Genomic DNA, 21117 nt, shown 5'->3' with positions numbered 1-21117 from the left:
GACATGCCACCTTATGCCTCCGGTATAGGTCCTATCTCATTTGAGAATGCACAGTTACATGCTGTAATTTACGGTTCCAACACATTAGAGTTCGAGCGTGGGAAAAATTCGGTAGCATCTCCCTGATGTTCTTCAAGTGCACAACGTAGATACAAAAAACTATGAAGCACCTGAAGAACGCAAAGAGATGCTACCACATTTACCACGCTCAAACTCTAGTGTGTGAACCGCAAACTACAACATGTAAATGTGCAATCTCAAACTGTCCAAAAATTTGGGACAATTCAAGAATTAATTGGACTGCAGTCATGCTTTCGCATCCATTCGCGAAATCCAACTAATTCTTAAACGAGAAACTAAGCTCATATGAACATTGCAAACTATTTTTTGTACATCCATACAAAAATGGTTGCACACAAATACATAAACTCACAACATCTATAAACTACATACAACACAATTTAAATGAATGGAAATTAATTAAATAACTTGGTTAAGAAAAATGATACCTCAAACTGTTGGAAATTACGCCAAGGGAACGTAGCTGCTGCAATTATTTTGCAACTTCTGCCTTCCTGCAATCTAGTTAAGTTTAGTAAAGTAAAGAACTTTTGCACGATGCAACCATCGTCACGCAAAACCTTAGGCGTTAACATTTTTGGCACCATTTGACTACGATTTCCCAGAATTTTTAACCCATTGCGCGACGAACAACTGTTCGTTACGCTTTCTTTTTTTTTTTTGGGACGTTGACGTGGCTTTCAACTTTTTGCACGCCTTTGACTTTCCCAGGTTTTTTAAACCCATTGAGCAAAAAATTATGGTTCGTCAAGCGTGTTTTTTTTTTTGGGATATTGACAACATTTTTCCATTAACTCTCCAAATTTTTTCAAACCACACATATATTTAATAAATAATTCCATTTGTGCATATTTAATTAATATACTTACTTATTAATAAAAAAAATTCATACTAAAAAAACTTAAAATTCATATTTAATAAAAAAAAAATGTCATACTAAACAAACTTAAAATTCATATTTCATTCATAATAAACATCAAGTACATATTTTGTGACATCACACATCGTCCAAGGGAATGATCCTTAAATGTATATTCCCATCCTTACCTAGCACGAGGCATTTTGGGAGCTCACTGGTTTCGGGTTCCGTAGAAACTCCGAAGTTAAGCGAGAAGGAGGCCAGGTCACTCTCAGGATGGGTGACCCACTGAGAAATTGCTCGTGAGTTCCCAAAAAAAAAAAAAACCGTGAGGGAATGGTAAGCCCAAAGCGGACAATATCGTGCTACGGTGGTGGAAAGGCCCTGGAAGTGGTCCGCCCCGGGCCGGGATGTGACAATTGGTATCAGAGCCAATCTCTGGCCGGAAGTGTGCCGACGAGGACGTCGGGCCCTTAAGGGGGGTGGATTGTGACATCCCACATCGTCCAATGGAATGATCCTTAAATGTATATTCTCATCCTTACCTAGCACAAGGCTTTTTGGGAGCTCACTGGTTTCGGGTTCCGTAGGAACTCCGAAGTTAAGCGAGAAGGAGGCCAGGTCACTCTCAAGATGGGTGACCCACTGAGAAATTGCTCATGAGTTCCCAAAAAAAAAAAAACCGTGAGGGAATGGTAAGCCCAAAGCGGACAATATCGTGCTACGGTGGTGGAAAGGCCCTGGAAGTGGTCCGCCCCGGGCCGGGATGTGACAATTGGTATCAGAGCCAATCTCTGGCCGGAAGTGTGCCGACGAGGACGTCGGGTCCTTAAGGGGGGTGGATTGTGACATCCCACATCGTCCAATGGAATGATCCTTAAATGTATATTCTCATCCTTACCTAGCACAAGGCTTTTTGGGAGCTCACTGGTTTCGGGTTCCGTAGGAACTCCGAAGTTAAGCGAGAAGGAGGCCAGGTCACTCTCAAGATGGGTGACCCACTGGGAAATTGCTCGTGAGTTCCCAAAAACAAAATCGTGAGGGAATGGTAAGCCCAAAGCGGACAATATCATACTACGGTGGTGGAAGGACGTCAAGCCCTTAAGGGGGGTGGATTGTGACATCACACATCGTCCAATGGAATGATCCTTAAATGTATATTCCCATCCTTACCTAGCACAAGGCTTTTTGGGAGCTCACTGGTTTCAGGTTCCGTAGGAACTCTGAAGTTAAGCGAGAAGGATGCCAGGTCACTTTCAAGATGGGTGACCCACTGGGAAATTGCTCGTGAGTTCCCAAAAACAAAATCGTGAGGGAATGGTAAGCCCAAAGCGGACAATATCATACTACGGTGGTGGAAGGGCTCGGGAAGTGGTCCGTCCCGGGCCGGGATGTAACATATTTAATAAAAAAAATTCATACTAAATAAACTTAAAATTCATATATAATTATTAAAATAAGAAACCCTATTCTACTCATCAGCCGGTACTTCTTGTTCTTGCTGTAGTGCTGCAACGCATTCATTATCAAACTTCCACTGCCGGAATCTCGACTTGAACACGTTGTCGATAACCTTCATCAGATTTGGATCACTTTTGTCAATGTCCCAATTGGTCTGTCATGCAAAAATTAATAAATTAAAATCTCACTATTATATTATATTTAACAAACATACTTATTATTTAACTAATGAAATTAGCACATACAGCTAACTTATCAATCATGTGCATCTTCAGCTCCTCGGGGATGGCTCACCAACTCTCCCAATCTGCATCACATTTAGTACGCACCATTGCTCCTACATTAGACGAAAAGTTGGCGCTCTTATCTGACTTCACAACCATTATTATTTCGTCCGTAGTGATTCGGCAACAACTCTTCCCATATGTGTGTCGGACCTGTACCGCAGCTCTTTTCTTCTTGTCTATCAACAAAAAATAATTTCATAATACTAAAGCTAAATAAAAACTTTACACAAAATGCAAAAATTTCAACATAAACCTTTTCTAGAACCTTCTCCATATGTTGCCTTTGATGAACGTGCATCTTTGTCGGCCATCATACCAATACTCAAAGAAAGAACTGATTATAATCGTCAGAATTGCAAAGCATTTTCGAAACGAATTGTGAAGAATAAGGACAGCAGAAACGCATATTTATAGGAATGTTAGGGACTTTGAGCAAACACATGCAGTAAATACAGTATTTATTTCTCTAATTCAGATGCACCAAATACGTTAACCTATTACTGATCGCCCTTGCGCGACGAAATCTTTGTCGCGCAAAGGTTTGCGAGACGAACATAATTTGTTTACGTAAACTTTATAATTACCAACAAATTTTCAATTATAATATGTATTCTAAAAATAATTACTACCTTAAATAAATTGATATTATATTCCATTCAATTAATACATTAAATAATTACTACCTTAAATAAATTGATATTATATTCCATTCACTTAATACACTAAATCATTAATACCTTAAATAAATTATATTATATTCCATTTAGTTAATACCTTAAATAAATTAGTATTATATTTCATTCAATTAATACCTTAAATAAATTGATATTATACTTCATTCAATTATTTAAATAACCAAACATGAATTAAAACATAATTAGTCCAAATACATAACTTATAAAAAGTACCTTAAATTTAAATATTGTCATACAAAACATAAATTTAAAACTATTATTTCGATGGTCCTCCATTCCGCTGGACTTCATAATGCCACATATTGTAACCTCCCTCCAACGCATCCTTCATCAACTTCATCAACTATTTGTTTGTATCATCGTCAAGAGTGTAGTTACAATGTTACACATATATGGAAATAATTAATTCTAACATATAACAAAAAAATTCACAAATTTAATTATTGATCCATCAACAATATACTTACTAATAATTCATCAATCACCGCCTTCTTTGCATTCTTTGGCACATCTTTCCAAGAACACCACTCAACAATAAGACAATTGTTCCCCATGGCTACAGTAATCGCATGCGCGAATTGAAAATGATGCATCATATTATTCGGGTCGGCATCTATCACATTATCATCCTTGTTTTTATTCTCCATCTCAGCACAAACAGAATTCTGAAGAATAAGAATTGTGAAGAAAAATGAGAGCAAAAATGCATATTTATAGGAAGGATAGGGTCTTTGCGCGACGAAGGCTTTGTCGCACAAAGATCACACTAAATACTTTCAGATTCTGTTTTTGTCGCGCAAGTGTTCCTGGCCTCTAAGGCGTTGAATGTTCGGCCTAATAAAATGAACAGCCTTTGTGCGACGAAGCCTTTGTTGCACAAAGATACAACAAGTTTTGCGCGACGAAGCCTTTGTCGCGCAAAGATATAACGGGAAAATCTTCGTCGCGCGTTAGGGTTCCCGGCAAAAAAAAAAAAAAAAAAAAAAACCACGTTTTTCATGTTGCCTTTGCGCGACAAACATGTTTTCTGTCGTCGCGCAACTAAGTGATGCATCGCGCAAAGTTTACTACCCTTGTGCGACGAAGGTCTCTTTATCGTTGCACAAGGTATCATTGTGCGACAGAATTTGCTTTGTCGTGCAAGTAGTTTTTTGTACTAGTGATCATGCATGTTCACAACAAGAAATGGAGAATGGATGCATCTATTGGGAGACATCTTCTCAGATGGATGTTTGCTTTTTGCATTCTTTCACCACACTTCAGACTTCATCTGAAAAGATGAGTCTGTTGGTAAAAATTAATTAATTAAAAATAATTAATTTAATTATTTAATTATTAGAGCCCGAGCCCAAGGCCCATTCAAAGCCCAATCCCAAGGGAGCCCAATTTTATAGTCCAAGGTCCATCATTTCAATCACTTTCTACAAGGGACAAAGCCTTATAAAGTCAGAAAATCTTTTGGTTGTGACCAATATGAAACAATGAAATTTTTACTCAAAATTTCTAACAGGTCTATTATCCATGTACGCTAAAACACACAGCGATGAAGCTATCGAAATCACAAAACGACCATTCCAAGATACAGGGCTCGACTATCAGTAGTGACTTGTGAGTTAATCTTCTTACAATTTCTTACATGACAGTCAAGCGTTAAGGTCCCGATGCATGGACATCCTACAATTTTAAGGGCTTCCCGTGTGTCTTTATTTCTAGGAATTTTCCTTGACGATGAAAAATGATTGGAATTTTCCCTGCCACGACCTGTTAGAAACTTGAAATAAAAAGAAATTCCGAATAAAGAAAGCATGTACCCTTTTGCGGATGTAAGTTCCAATCACCGGTTTGAGTGGACTGCACAAAGGTAGATAGACCAGCACACCTTGAGATGGATCAGAACAGTCAGGTAAATCAAGCCAATCATATGATTTCGCATGTAATACGCCGTAAAGAAGCTTGCTCAAGACAGTTAAACCAATAGACATACACTAAGCAAAGTACCAATCTAAGTTTCTAAGTTCATGATAACCAAAATGTGTAAAGACCAAAAACATGTAGCAACCCTCCAACCTAAGATTGCACGAACTTTACCATCACTAGAAAAGGAAGCCTTGCAAGCATTATACAAATCTGAACCACAGGCATGGCGTCAAGAATCGGGTTTTTTAACCAATTTGATCAATCAGAGTATGCAGTATATATGAATGCGAATCAAATTGAACTCCTAAAAACTAATCGGGTTTTTCTGTTTTTCTCTTTCTACAAGATAGCATCGAAAAGTTGCTTCCTTTCTCGGCGACAAATCCAGAATCCAGCTCTGCGCGAACCCAAGGGACAGCAATACAGATGCATGGTAGTTTCCCCTCTAAATTTAGCTTTTGCTTCAGTACTTGAACCTATTAACACAACATAAGCTTCAAAATACACAAAATTCAAGTGCCCTTTTTTTAATAAATAAAATCTATATTGCATTTTTTTAGTCTTAAGAATTCAGATGAACAAAGTAAACCACTGACAGGAAAACGACTTTAATTTCCACAATTCAAACTTTTCTCAGTGATCCATCAGAATCAAATTAACTATCTACCCAATTCAGCTTTCAGATTAAACATAATTAACATATCAATTAAAGTAGAAGAGAGAAAAAAAAATTGATTGGTGAATATTAATGTCCTATATGGAATTTATGAAGAATCAGATAAAAACTGTGTAGCCAAGATAATTGAGAAATGGTTCTTCAACTTTTGCTCAATTGGAGTTTTGGTCTTTGAACTAAAAATTTGTGAGTAATGGTCCTGAACTAGTAATAATGTGGATCAATAGTCGTTTTGGCTAACTTCTATCTATTTTTTGCCCCTTTCAACTCTTTACTTTTCATGAAAGTTTGAAAGGAGTTAGGCAAAAGAACTATTGCTTCACATTATAACAAGTTTAGGAATCAATACTCAGCAAATTTTTAGTTCAAATACTAAGTTTCAATTAGGTCAAAGTTCAAGGATTATTACTCTAATTTTCTCAAATAGCATTTAGGTTGTTGTTATGGATATTTGGACTACTCAATAGACAGTAAGCCCTCTCGACACATTGAGAATTTGGACTTTCAATCGACCCTACAAAGCCAATCCAATGCTGATTCTCAGATGAGAGTGTAATTAATTAATTAATTTATGAGAGTGTAATTAATTAATTAATTTATGCTTAACTTGTCATTAGTTTAAGGATAATGCAAGGAACACCAAAATTTTAAATTAAATTTTGTAAATCATATAATCTGCTTATTTTTTACTAGTGACACATCATATAGTTAGTAAATTTAGTCCAAAAAAATTGGTGTACTTAGCATTACTTTTAGTTTAATTAACACATGATGATATGACATCCTATGTGTTATTAACAATTATAATGATATATGATGTATATGCTCGTGTCTCAAACACATTAAAAATTCTCTTATCTCACACCGTCCTAATTTAGAGAGGAAAATTCGAATTTTAAGAATGACGATAAACATTCTCTATCACTAGGCCTACAACATTCTTTTTTCCACCGCCAAATTTATGATTGTAATCTCAAGGCTGTAAAAAGATTCACCAAATAAAAGGATAGACAACGTCAGCTTAATGGAGGATTGTGTTGTTGTGGATTGAGGTTAATTCTCATGTTTGGGTGGCCAACAAACGAACAAATTATGACTCACGATGACCTAAATTTGAACTGTACTCTTATTAGTAACAATGATTATAACGTAGATGCAAAGATCAGAAACTACCTAACCCTACCTAGTTCAAAAAATCCAACCTTACTATGAATTAATATGTCGAGCATCATCTTAAACTAATAGTACGTTTGGATTTTTTTTTTTTTTATAACAACTGATAACGTTAGTGAGTTAAATTACTAATTGTTAAAGAAAAGAGAGTCAGTGAAGATCGAACCTACACTAGAATACATAAGCATAATTAATTTCTACCGCTACGGTAAAACGCAATATGCAATAGTATGTTTGGATTGAGAGGACATAAATGATTATGAGATGACTTTAATAAAAGATTTATTTCTGTTTGAAAAAAAAAAAAAAGATTTATTTCTGTTTTTTTTTTCGATTAAAATATTTCTCCCTCTTATTATATGGAAGTTTCCTCTTAAGGTTATTGTGAGTACCCACTTTAGCACCAATTTAACAATTTTGTAAGGTCGTTAGGAGAATGAGGGATTTAAAAGGAAGAAAACACTGCACTATCCATGTAAAATGTAAAATGTTTTGTTTGGTATTATTTTGTTGTTAATTCATAAGTACTGAATCCATTGGTAAATTAGCCATGGTTTAGGGTTTCAAAATGCACACTTAAGTGCAACATTCATTGACCAATGCACTCAAGGTCCTAATTGGATCATCTTTTCGTTGTTATCACTTGTATTGAAAAAACAACACACAATGGTACTGCAGTTTAGTGGTATTTCTCTTCCTTGGTAAGTGAGAGGTTCGATTCTCACCAAAAGCGAATTTGAACCATTTTATTCCTAGCCTATTGTAAGACTTAGCCCACTCCAACACCCCTTTAGTGTAGATAATATCGTTTGTTAAAAAAAAATACAATGCACAATAAGTAACTCATTCGTAACAACTTTGAATTATACATGTGTTTACTTATATCTAATATTAGGAAATGTAATTCGCTCCCAATTGTTCAATCTATCAAAATTCAAAAATGGTATAAATGTGTTTAGGCTTAAAATATTAGGTCTGAGCCGAATGAAATTATAAGTTTGATACGAGTTAGGGATTCTTGGCCCAAATCTTAATCCTTTAAATCAAATCAAGTCCAGCCCATAGTATGACGGTTGAGTTCTAAGAGGAGAATGACTCTTAAGGGGTCGAGTCTAAGAATCATTCAGCCGAGTTCAAATGAATGTAAAATTATCAAGGATTAGGATGAGTTTTGATAAAATTTGTTATATTCCAAGAATCAAGGCTTGTCGCTAATCAAATTAGGATTGAATCAAATGTTGAAGAAGAATTGGGTTCAAAATCCTAGTTCTAGTGGAGTGGGCTAAACTGTGTGTAGATTAGTTTTGGCTAGTGATGAGATAATGTTGAGAATATCTAGAAAGATACCAAGGAAACGTAAGTCAAATAGGACTCTACTTCGGCGTGAGTGATCCGCATGGAATTCACCCCTATAAATAAAAGTGATTCTACAACAAAGAAATGACCTTCAACTTAACACACACAAACGCCTTGCGCAATCTCGCTTTACGGGAACCTTTCATACTCTGAGAAACCACTAACTTTCCTAACTTTGTCAACACATCTTTAGTTTGGATTAACAGTATTGTGTTGGCAATCGACGAAATCTTCAGTTTGGATTAACAGCACTAGAGCTGTAGAATCAGGTCACCGAGGAGTACCTTCAGTTTGGAGTAACAAGATTGCTTTAAACTCGGCTGGTTATCTATCCAAGTCTCTACTAGTGAGAAATCTTCAGTCTTCTTATTGAAAGAGATCATCTCATTAACTTTCTAGGCAAAGAAAGGTGTTACCAATTTACTCAGTGTTCGACACATTGAACGCCGAACCTTATTTGAACTTCACAGTGACTAGAAGTCTTGTCTTCAGGCTTTAGAACTTAGAGGCTGAGACATGTTCCTTCCTCACCCGTGATTGCTCAAATACAGAAGTCAGAAGTGTTCGACACCCACACCAAATCCATCTTACTCACCGACTGAGCTCAGTGGCGAATTAGCACTCGCATTCACTAGAAAGACGTAATTAATTCACTAGTTACTTAGTCTGCACACCACTCAGGCTAAATAGTTTTTAAGTTCAACAAAGCATCATAGGACAAATATGTGGAAGAGAATCCTCTCCAGATCCACTTTGTAGTGATCCTAGGGATCCCTATATCTTAATCGTTCATCATACATCGTGCGATCAATTTTTGTCAGATATTATTTATGTTTAGTTTTAAATAAAAAAAGTCAAATGATAGTTGACCACATGATGTACGATGAATGTCTCAGATGTGAGGATCTCTAGAATCCCCACAATTTAGATACAATGGGATCCAAATCCCAAATATGTGATATCTTCTTAAATCGATTGAATTTGTTTGGTGGATTCTTAAATAGTACACCATGAAAAACAGATATTGAGAAGGGAAATGGTGGTGGTAGTCCATTACTTATCACCCTACATGCTAACTGACTACGTGGCCAAAATTGATTGGCCAGTGGAAAACATAATATGTGATTAAAGGATTTTGTAATCTAATTTTCTCGAATACTAAATAAGAACAAAGGCAGAGAGGCAAGCACGCTATAAAAGTGGGCCCGTTCAACCGCTTAAAAGAAAAGAGAGAACCGCGTCCGAGTACACCGGAAGTGGGGGCCCTCACCACCAATCAATCCCCTGAAATACCCAAAATACCCCTCTCGGCTTCCGCCTCCCGGTTCTGTGTCTCGCTTGCCGCCGGTTCACCACAGTTTCGATTTCCCGCCAAACACTTAACCGAACAAAACATGATTAACCACCAACTGTAATCCTAATGTAGGGCCCACCCTCTTAATTAACACTCTTTTTCACAAACACCATCCAAAAAACGGAGACAAAAAGAAAACATGGAAAAAAAATGGTAATGTTCGGTTAACCAAAATAAAAATGTTACCTTATATTGTAAGTGGATTATTATTTGTAAAAAATTATAGACGAGACTCTTATATTTTGATTGGCCTTATCTTTATTAAGAGATTGTATAATAAATGTACAAATAAAAAATAATATTTTTGCAAAAAATGGAAAAAAACATTCACTGGGACCCACCGTCATACCCCACCTAAGCTTTGAAGTAAAAAAAAAAAAAAAAAAAAAAGAAAGGAAGGAAAAACAGAAAAACAGCTTTGAAGGGGGTGGCTGGCTGGTGGTGGGGGTTAGAGAGAGAGTCTAGAGAGAGAAAGAGAAAAACCGGGAAAGAAAGAGAGAGAGAGAAAAAGAGAAAATTGGGAAGGGAGAAGAAAGCTCCTCTGGTTCTGAGAAGAGAGACCCAAAAGATTGTCCAAGGGAGGGTCCTCTGAGATCATCCTGAAATGGGCAGTAATAGGAAAAAAACTTTCAATTCTTTCAAGCCTTTTCTGTTCAGTAAAAAAGTTAAAATAATTAAATAATTAATTAACTTCTGGTGTGTTTTTTTCTGTGCTGCCTTTTCAAGTTTTGAGTCTCAAATCTCCCCCCACCTATCCACCTTCCTTTACTTCTGGCTTTCCAAGGAAGTAACAAGAAAACCCAACTCTCCAATACCCCTTTTGCCCCTCTTCTTTTTGGTAAAGTCTCTCACTTTCTCTCTTTTTCTGCTTTATTCTTTCTGGGTTTTGCTTTTGTGATGCATTGCTTGCCCACAACGGCATTCCCCTGCAATTTATAGATTTCAGGGGATTATTTATTAATTCATGTTAATTTCTTTGGATTTTGTTGAATTTTTCAGCTCAGCCCTATGAGAAGAAGGTTGTAATCTGCAGAAGCAGCTGGGGTTTTGAGTGCATTGATCAAAAGGGTGTTGTAACCTCCAATTAAAATAGTCAAATTATCATGAGGGACCCTGATACGGTGGTGGGTGTGCGTTTTTTGTAGCCTAGTTTTTTTTGGTTGCATATAGTTAGAATTTTGGTTTTATTTTTGTGTGTTTTGTTTGCTGTGAGCGGGGGGAAAAAAGAAGGATTTACATTTGGATTTTTGGGGTTTTGAGCATGGTGGAAGGGGTTGCTCGTATCAAAAAACCTGGCGATTTTGTATGGTAATTTGCTTAGCTTCGTGGCTGTCGGCAGATATAGTTACTACCACCACCACTGCTGCTGCAGCTTTTCGTTCATCAGGCAATGGGGGATGGATGGAACCCTCTCGGGTTCCGGTTGCTATCTCTCCTGGTTTTGATTCTTGTTGTGAGTTTTCGGGGCTGTTGGTGTCTCAATGATGAAGGTACATTCTTGTTTTCCCTTAGTTTTTGATGTTATGGAATGAATGGCATTTGTAATTTTGAAAATTGGAATGCATTTTTTTTGCAATTGGTGTGGAAATGCAGGATTGATTCTGTTGTCATTCCGTGAAAATATCAAGTTCGATCCTTTTGGTGCTTTGGAGAATTGGAGTCCTAACGATGGCGATCCTTGCCTGTGGAATGGTGTTCATTGTGTGGACGGTAAAGTGCATATGCTGTAAGTCCCTTCTGAATTTCTTCTAAATTCCCCAGTTAGATAATTACTAGAGATTGCTTTTTGTTTTCGGGGATAAGTCTCATTGTTGAAGGTACCAATCTATTGTTTATCAATTACTGCAGTTAACTGGTTTGATGTTTTGATGCCTTTTAATTGATTTATTGTAGGAATCTGACGGATTTTTCTCTGGAAGGGACATTGGTACCTGAACTTTGGAAACTTAATCACTTACGATCTCTGTAAGGACTCTCATCGTCACCGAGTCTTTGTGGTTAAAGTTTAGTTTTTTGGATGTTGAGATTTTGGTATTTAACGAACTGTTTGGGGCACCCAAATGTCGTTTCTTAAACATTTAAAACTTGGTACCGTAGAATGCAATTACATATAGAATTAAGCATAATCAGGGTTTATGCATCTCCATTGAAAAAGATATGCACGTTTTCATAGCTCATCTTCATCTCCGTGCAAATTCATTTTTCAACCCCCAATCTGACCGGAGACTGTACAAAACTATCACAAAATCTCAAATTTATTAATCATAAATCAATTTAGCATGTTAAGAATGCATGATACTGTACCCTTCTTAGGGACTTATCAAGCTTTCTTTGGCTTGGCCTAATTAGTTTTGTGATGGTAGGTCTTCATTGACATTGTGGACCTTGATTGAATCTCTAAGCATATAAGAGCTTAAATGGGAATTCTTATTATATGGATTTGAACAAACGATAGACAATAAAACCAGGGTCTTGTGGAAATTTAGTTCTTTTGTGACCTTATGGAGTTTTTTGCTTCCTCTGAATAACAGTGTGTTATACAAGAATCGCTTATCTGGTGTAATTCCTAAAGAGATTGGGGGGCTCACAAGGTTGGAGCTACTGGATTTGAGGAACAATAACTTGAATGGGATGATTCCAGTTGAGTTAGGCAGTATGCTGTCACTGAAATGCTTGTGAGTTAGCTGTTGCATGTTTGATCTCTTTTTCATTCTATAACTTTCGAGTCCCTGGACTAACTCATTTTGAACCGCAGGTTGCTTTGTGACAATAGATTCGAAGGCACCATTCCTCTAGAGCTCACTCGTCTCAGCTCGCTCTGCGAATTGCAATTTGATGATTACCTTTCATCTAGTGAAACCACTGGATTTGGCTGTGTGAACAGAAAGTTTGGCCATTGGTATAATACTGCTTACACATACAAATCACTCCCATGAGTCTCACAAATACACAGTAGGATGACTTAGTTCACAAGAAGAAATTTATTTCATTGTTGATGACTTCTTTCTTTCCTTTTAATTTTATTTTCATTTTCATAATTTACAGTTGATGCCTACGATGCAAATATCTAGTCGTAATGTCGTTTTAACTGTAGCATCATTTAGTGTACCCAGGAATGCGTAGTGTAAATCTTGTTTCAGACAGATAGTTAATAAAAAGAGAATCTTACGTTTTTCAGGCTTTCAGTTGTTTTTAATTCGAGCTATCTGACCTACCACATGCTAGACTTTGTAACATGGGTTGATAGGAAGTACATATGCTCGCACCTCGATTTATCAGCTAACAGAATTGATCTGATTTTAGTCTCACAGTACCATTTTTTATGCTCCAATTACTTTTGGAATGAACTAGCATTGCCTTCTCAAATTTATGTGATAGATAATGTAATTGTTATGTTTGTATTGAAGTATTAATTTGTTGGTATAGAAGCATTTCGTATTCTCATATCTATCATGTTCGTAATTTTCTTGCATTTCTTGGGCAGCATCTGGCAGAGCAATTTAGAACATGTGAATACTGTGGAATCCTTGGTATTATTTCTTAAAGGAGCTTTTAAGAACTATCTCAACTACTTGTCACTGCCTCGGTAGGGAACCAACTTTCGTTGTATGGCATCCAAGTTATGTTTGGTTTGTTTCCATCATGTTCAATTTGTTGAAAAATGTTTGCTTTTATTTCAAGGTTCAGTTACAGAAAGGATCCTCTGCCAATTGATGGAGATAATTGCTGTGATAGTTTATCTAGTAAGTAAGAAGGCGTTTACACATGTAGTATTGCAATACATTATCCTGAAAAATACATTGATGTTGTGTCTTGCATTAAGCAGGTTGGTTTGAGTCGCACATGGCCTTTGCTCGCCGTAGACTACTTGCACAAGCCAGTAACCTACCAGCTGTACCCGTTACTGATACGGAACCAACTGGACAGGTCATTGCTCTTCCAACTACCCGAAGTAGTGGTGCTTTCCCAGCCGTGCCAAAAGATAAAAAGAAAAATTCTCCTCCGCCTGCACCTGCACCGCAGCCTTCGCCTGAACCTCATGAGGCTTCAAAACATGATGGACAATCTTCCCAAAAATTAATTGGCAATATGTGGAAGTATCTCATTATTGGTTTCAGTGTGCTTATCTTGCTCCTTGTTCTTATGGCCATGGTCTTCATGTGTCGAAGCCAAGTGGCTAAAACTGTAGGTCCCTGGAAGACTGGATTGAGTGGACAGTTGCAGAAAGCATTTATATCAGGTGATTTTGTTGTGTGAATATTTGACATGCCTTCTAATTTCGATATAGATATTGAAAGCTTCATGTATTAAGATGGTCGATATGTAAAAATGAAAATTGAATTACGTTTTTTATGAGTTGAAGGAGTTCCCAAGTTGAACCGATCAGAACTGGAAACCGCATGTGAAGATTTCAGTAACATTATTAGCACACTTGAAGGTTGTATTGTGTACAAGGGAACACTGTCCAGTGGAGTTGAGATTGCTGTTGCATCAACTACAATATCGTCTTTGAAAGACTGGTCCAAGCTTGCAGAGAATTGTTACCGGAAAAAGGTATGTTATTTCTGTTACAAAATACAGCATCTGATGCAGTGGTATGACTTTAATCAATTTATGTCATTTTGCACCTGCTGTAGATTGACGTACTGTCACGCGTGAATCATAAGAACTTTGTCAATCTTATTGGCTACTGTGAGGAGGATGAGCCTTTTACTAGGATGATGGTGTTTGAGTATGCTCCAAATGGAAATCTCTTTGAGCATCTGCATAGTAAGCTTCTTTGTTCGATCACTAGCTGCATGAGATGTTGAGGGTTTAACACTTATTAATCTTCTCTGTTTTCCAGTTGAAGAAATGGAACATCTGGATTGGAATTCGAGGATTAGGATCGTTATGGGAACTGCTTATTGTCTTCAGTACATGCACCATGAGCTAAATCCACCTGTGTCACATCCTAACCTGACCTCGGCTTCTATCTTTTTGACGGATGATTACGCTGCTAAGGTACCCCCTTCCCTTCTCACCCTCTGATTGCTTTTGTTCAATATGAATTTTATGACCTTTACTTATATAACTCTCTTTCTCTCGCACACAGATTGCGGAGATCTGTTTCTGGGCAGAATCAATACGAAAGCCTAAGAATTCCGGTGATGATGATAAGGAGCATTCGGTATTGCCACCCCTTGCTGATCCAGAAACAAACGTCTACAGTTTCGGAGTAATGCTGCTTGAAATCATCACCGGGAAGCTCCAAAACTCAGAAGAACATGGGTCCCTTCTATACTGGGTAAGTGCCTAACCAATCTGATTAGGTTTCATGAATCCAAATCCTAATGCTAATTCGGCATTGTTGTCAACTTGCCAGGCCTCTGCATATCTGAACGAGAATCGAAGCGACATGGTGGATCCAACCCTCAAGTCGTTCAAAAACGAAGAGCTGGATGTCCTGTGCGAGGTCATCAAAGATTGCATCCAAGAAGATCCAAGGCAGAGACCAACAATGAAGGATGTGACTAACAAACTGAGGGAAGTGATCCCCATCACTCCCAACCAAGCAGTCCCCAGACTCTCTCCCCTCTGGTGGGCGGAACTCGAGATCTTATCGGTCGAGGCGACGTAAGCCGGAAAGCTCTCTCCTTCTGACTCTCTTATCTGTTTCTTGTGTTGTAAGCCAAAAGTCTTAAAGTCTCTCCCTTTGTATAAAAAAAATGGTGAAGAAGAAGAAAAATAGCTTTTAACTCTGCTGCTCCTTCCCCTGCATAGCCATAGCCATTGTATTAAGATAAAATCCCCATTTTGCCCTTTTGGTTTTCTTGGTTGTTCATGTGTCCCTATGATTCATTTAATTCTTATTCTTTGGTGTTTATATAACAAAAAAAGTGTTATTCTTTTACTGGGTTGCCCTAACTTCTTCATTTTATATACAAAGATATTAATATTGTATTTTATATATATTCTTGTGATCGAAGTGTGGGGATGTAAAGTCCATAAATTATAAGTTTGTGAACCTTCAATTGCGGATTTGTGAAATTTATTTTATTTTATTATTAATAAAGGAGGATAAAAGTTCGAAATTATTACACTAATTTAGAGAAGGAAGTTGTTTCAAATCTGGACTCATGGATCTTGATTTGTAAACCTTCAAATGCGGCTGGAGGAAGAGGGAGTAATTTCAAACTCGAACGGATAAGTCCTGATTTGTGGATCTTTTGGCCCGTGTTTCTCTGTCTTCCTGTTTTGATGCTTTTTGGTTTGTGTTTTTTGTATGTGGGCATGTAGTTTGTAAATTTGTGTTGTGTGTTTAATAAAGTTTCCTAGTGATCCTTTTGGATCCCACTTGTCCAAAAAAAAAAAAAAAAAAACCGATCAAACCGGTGGATTTTGGTTTGGTTTTGAAAAGGAAGAAAACACCTAACCAAACAATCCAAAACTGGTTTGGTTTGGCCGGGTTTTCTCAATCATTTTACTATAAAAGGAAAACTAATGAAAATGGCTTGAAAATTTTGAGTTTTAACTTTTAACGATAAGGATAAAATAAAGGGTACAGTGAATAGTATCAAAATTGACTTTTTAATGTAAAAATATGATTTTTCATTATAGTAAACAATACCGAAAACTTTTCGTTAAAATTCTCTAGTATAAAACCAGTCTAATCCAGACCGTGCCCCCTACTACAAACACGGAGTTTGGGAACTCTGCCGCGAGGGTTGGAATTCGAGTTTGAGACCTCTAATGAGATATTGAAAAAATTCGAATTTGTGACGTTTTCCAAAATTTAATTTTGACATTGAAAAATGATTTAAATTGGGTCAAAAGTCAATGTAGATCACATATTTATGGCGAAATGCAATCATGCTATACAGCTTAATGACTATATAGCTTAATGCAAATGCAATAATGCTATACAGCTTAATGCAGGTTTGATTTCTATCGATTCCTCTCACCGTAAACCTATTGATCTACTAAAAAATAAAATCAGGACCCAAACTTTTCTAATTCATAAGGAAAACTAGCTAATTAGGTTTAGGTGTTTTGGTTAAGGAGAGCATTTGATTTTGGTCACATTTCTTCCTCCCCATTCCCTCAACTTAATCTGCAACATGCAAGTAGCAGCCAACAACTCCACACTCTGCAATGGACTCAGCAAATCCAACAACCCCTTCAATGTCTTGAGCCTCACACAATCCGCCGCCTTCATCACCCCCTCCAACCCACTCAGCATCACCTTCATCGCCACATTCACCAGCCCCTCTAGCTCCGCCGCCGCTTCCCCGTTCCTCGCCCGGGTCGCCAGCCGGGCCAATTCCACCATCCTCCTGTCCGCCATCGCCACCTGCTGCCTCTCCATTTCCCTCTCCACCTTATCCTCCTCGTACCTCATCTTCTGCCTCAGCTGCTCAACCTTCCTCACCTGCTCCTCCGACATGGAAACCAGCCTCGTCTTCTTCAGCGACTCGACGAGCTGGAACAGCATTGATGGCTTCCACCCCGTGACCCAGGAATACGCATTCTCCAAAGGGCTTGACCAAACAGGGCAGAAGAAGGCCAGGACGTCATCCCGAGCAGCAGCCCACTTCACGGTGTAATACTCCTTGTGAAGGTTGGTGGCTTTCGACACCAAAGCCCGAAGCTCCGCCTCGTTCTGCCGCGTCTCCTCCGACAACTTGAGAAGTTGCTGCTGGAGCTGCTCGAGCTGAAAAACCCACCTCTCGAAAAACTCAGAGAACCTCTGCTCCACCTGGGATCTCATGAATTCACACAGACCAGATGGATACAGAAGATTGCACAAGAGTTGTTTGTGGAAATGCCACAGAGAGATTATGAGAGCTTGTTCTTGCTGTTGCTTCACTGTGTTTCAGTGGTCTTATATATAGGCGGAATTGGGATGGTTGGGTGACCAGATGGAGAGAGGAGGAGGGGCCACGGTGAGAGGGTGGTGGAGAGATTGGGAAGTGCGTGGCGGGTGCATGGCTTACAAGCAGCAATCAGGCACTGGTGGGTTTATATGACGCCTTGCAACTGTTAAGAAAGAGAGAGAGAGAGAGAGAGGGAGAGGGGCAATGAGTGTTTGCCCTTTCAATTTTTTTGTTTGGGTTGAATGGGATGAAATATTTGTATGAGGTATTTTTTAATGTATTTGAAACACAGAATGCTATATTAATAAAGAGTATTTTTGAAAAATATTTCTTTAATATTTCGTGTTTCAAGCATATTAAAAATCTCTCGGTTTTTGGGGTGGCGAAGAGCCATGCAGAGCCACCAGCTGGTGAGGGAGTTTGAGTTGAGAAAACGTGGCAGCGCGGGAGTGAATCTGGGCTAAAACGTGGAGCGTGACCAAAGCTTTGGTTCAAAAGACAGGTCCGACATTATGCCCGCCCTGGTTTGACCCCTTTTGTCATGGTTTTCATAGTTATTGTACACTTTGTAGGGTTAGGGGTTTACTACGGACGGCTCCCATTTCAATCGTCTCTTATATTTTCTTTGGAGTAGTTTGGGATATGGATGTTTATATGAATGTTGTCTCTTACATTAAACAAAGATTTTTCATTATTTTTTCTGTATCATACACAGATTTTAAAGAAATTACAAAATAAATAAATACACGCAACAAATTGGTAATCCATGCAATAAACTGGTTAAACATTTTTAACTGCATCTAGAATTGAGAGTTTGCTAAATTGATTAGAACTCGTATATAAATTATATTTCGTACTTTCCTTATTGACATCTTGGTGAGTTTCATTTGTGTATATTTTCATAAATTGAGTCTTGGGAAAACAAAATTGAGAAGCACTATTACCAAAATATTTCAGCAATATTCACATGAACACTATTATATATATATATATATATATATTTTTTTTTTTAACGATAACTCAGCGAGTTAGAAAAAAATTAAACAAGATTGAACGTGCACCATAATACATAAAAATAATTACTTTCTGCTAATGCAGTAAAATATCATATGCTAAACTATACTGTTTTGATACTTGACTATCAGTTCTAATTTTTTTTTCTTGTGTCACAATTTACTACAAGAACTAATTTTTTGTGCCGCAATACTACTTCTTGTCAATACCATTTAAGTTTCCGTTAAAATTGTGTCACAACCATTTTTTCACTTTGTCACCTTAGCTTTTTTAATGATAGGTTGCCACCTAAGATTACTTTTGTGCCAAATTGCCACTTTGCCATTTTAACCGTATGATAAGGTTGTTGATAATTGGATAATTGTTTAGGTGTTAATAAACATATTTATTTTTTTATTAGTGATACATTTTATAGTTTGCAAATTTGATCTAAAAATTTGGTCACCCTAGCATTACTCTTTTAAGATATTTCAGTGAAGTTCAATCTGATTTTGATTATGAGGTTCCTACCATTCCCTAGAACTTCTAGTCAATATTTGATGGATGGTGCTATTCACACACCAATTTTTATCTTTTACACACTTCTCTTAATTTTCGGTTGTCAGATTGAATAAATTGAAAGAAGATGAATGGACAAAAGTTAATTAGGGTATGTAAAAGGTAAAAGGTGTGTGTCCACTGCCTATTTGATAATAAGTATAATTTAAAGTTAAAAGACAGCAAAAACAATTGTTCCAACTATCATGCCTCTATTTTTTCTCATAGCATAAAATATATCTCAAGATATCGAGGTTTCATATAGTTTATAAGGGAGTAATTCTCGGTATGCAAATTTTTAGGCCAAATTCTAAATCATATGATGTGTCAATAATATGAAATAAACACGTTAATCAATAATTATATAATAATTTAATCATCAATAACTACAGTATATGACTTTCAAGATACATTAATCAACACTTAATAATTTAATCATCAGCAACAACATCATATGGTTACAAAATTTAATTAAAAATTTGTCACATCCCGACGCGGGTTCCACCACATCTCGGGCCCGCTCCACCATCATAACACGATATTGTCCGCTTTGGGCCCCGACCACGCCCTCACAGTTTTGTTTCTGGGAACTCATGAGCAACTTCCCAGTGGGTTACCCATCATGGGAGTGCTCTGGCCACATTCTTGCTTAACTTCGGAGTTCCGATGGAACCCGAAGCCAGTGAGCTCCCAAAAGGTCTCGTGCTAGGTAGGGATGAGAATATACATTTAAAGATCACTCCCCTGAGCGATGTGGGATGTTACAATCCACCCCCCTTAGGGGCCCGATGTCCTCGTCGGCACACTTCCGGCCAGGGATTGGCTCGATACCATTTGTCACATCCCGGCCCAGGTTCCACCACATCCCGGGCCCGCTCCACCACCGTAGCACGATATTTTTCGCTTTGGGCCCCGACCATGCCATCATGGTTTTGTTTCTGGGAACTCACGAGCAACTTCCTAGTGGGTCACCCATCATGGGAGTGCTCTGGCCACCTTCTCGCTTAACTTCAGAGTTCCGACGGAATCCGAAGCCAGTGAGCTCCCAAAAGGCATCGTACTAGGTAGGGATGGAAATATACATTTAAGGATCACTCCCCTGGATGATGTGGGATGTTACAAAATTAGTCTCTTTGGCATTACCCATCTTGAAATCCTCAAAATGTGTCAGATATTGCGCTTAAGCATCGAAATTTTACCAAGTTATCAATATTTCAGAAATATCTCCATTGTAAAATGCTAAGGAAACATTTTAAAAAGTGAGACTCTCTATCACCTCACAGTTTAATGTTAATTTTCGTGTTAATATTATAAAATATTATACAAAAACATAAGATGACTACAAGTCTATAAAGTCCATCGAGAACCACACTTTAAGAGTCTCCTATTTCTTTTTCTTTTTTTTAAAGTGCAGTATAGATGTTACTTCACTCAATTCAATTATCAGCAACACTAGTTTTCCTAATATATTGAGAAATATCTTTGATTATATCAGAAATATTTAAGACCTTCGTTTCTGGTTAGGTAGAACGCCAGACCAGTACACATTCAAACTATGTGGCCGAATTGAAGAACCTTGACTCTTGACTTAGTAGAAAAATCATGAAAATTTAAGTCCATGCAATTGCTTCAAACAATCCAACAAAGAAAAATCATGAAAATTGAAGTCCATGCAGTTGCTTCCAACAGTTCCAGCAAAGAAAGCAGAACCAGGGCAAATTTGACACGAAAAAGAAGACAGTTGTCATCACCTACTACGTGTCTTCCGCATAAACAAACATTTCCACACCGCTTCAAAAATTTGTTACCTTATTTTGAAGCAATTATCACACATTGTAATATAAAACTTGA

General features: G+C 37.6%; 2 protein-coding genes across 3 annotated transcripts; one reads left to right on the top strand and one right to left on the bottom strand.

Annotated features, from left to right (window-relative positions):
- Nucleotides 1-10293: 10293 nt before the first annotated feature.
- On the top strand, nucleotides 10294-15752 carry LOC103434893 (protein MALE DISCOVERER 1-like). 2 transcript variants are annotated; one of them, XM_029103144.2, is made up of 15 exons: nucleotides 10294-10697; nucleotides 10859-10983; nucleotides 11199-11349; nucleotides 11453-11585; nucleotides 11753-11824; nucleotides 12391-12534; nucleotides 12615-12758; nucleotides 13344-13445; nucleotides 13541-13602; nucleotides 13686-14099; nucleotides 14223-14413; nucleotides 14497-14629; nucleotides 14706-14863; nucleotides 14955-15146; nucleotides 15225-15752. In XM_029103144.2, exons 3-15 carry the CDS (start codon nucleotides 11250-11252, stop codon nucleotides 15477-15479), a joined length of 2100 nt encoding a protein of 699 aa, XP_028958977.2. In that variant the 5' UTR covers nucleotides 10294-10697; nucleotides 10859-10983; nucleotides 11199-11249; the 3' UTR covers nucleotides 15480-15752. The 2 variants fall into 2 exon arrangements, with proteins under 2 accessions (XP_028958977.2, XP_070678890.1); XM_070822789.1 differs by having other exon boundaries at nucleotides 10418-10697; nucleotides 13547-13602.
- Nucleotides 15753-16895: 1143 nt separating this feature from the next.
- Nucleotides 16896-17609, bottom strand: LOC103434892 (protein DOG1-like 4). The gene has a single exon (XM_008373263.3). The coding sequence runs from the start codon at nucleotides 17607-17609 to the stop codon at nucleotides 16896-16898; it is 714 nt and encodes a 237-aa protein (XP_008371485.1).
- Between the last annotated feature and the right edge of the window lie 3508 nt (nucleotides 17610-21117).

This window comes from Malus domestica, chromosome 05, assembly GCF_042453785.1.
Source record: "Malus domestica chromosome 05, GDT2T_hap1".
NCBI classification, from domain to species: Eukaryota; Viridiplantae; Streptophyta; class Magnoliopsida; order Rosales; family Rosaceae; genus Malus; species Malus domestica.
This window is presented reverse-complemented; position numbering and strand designations above follow the sequence as displayed.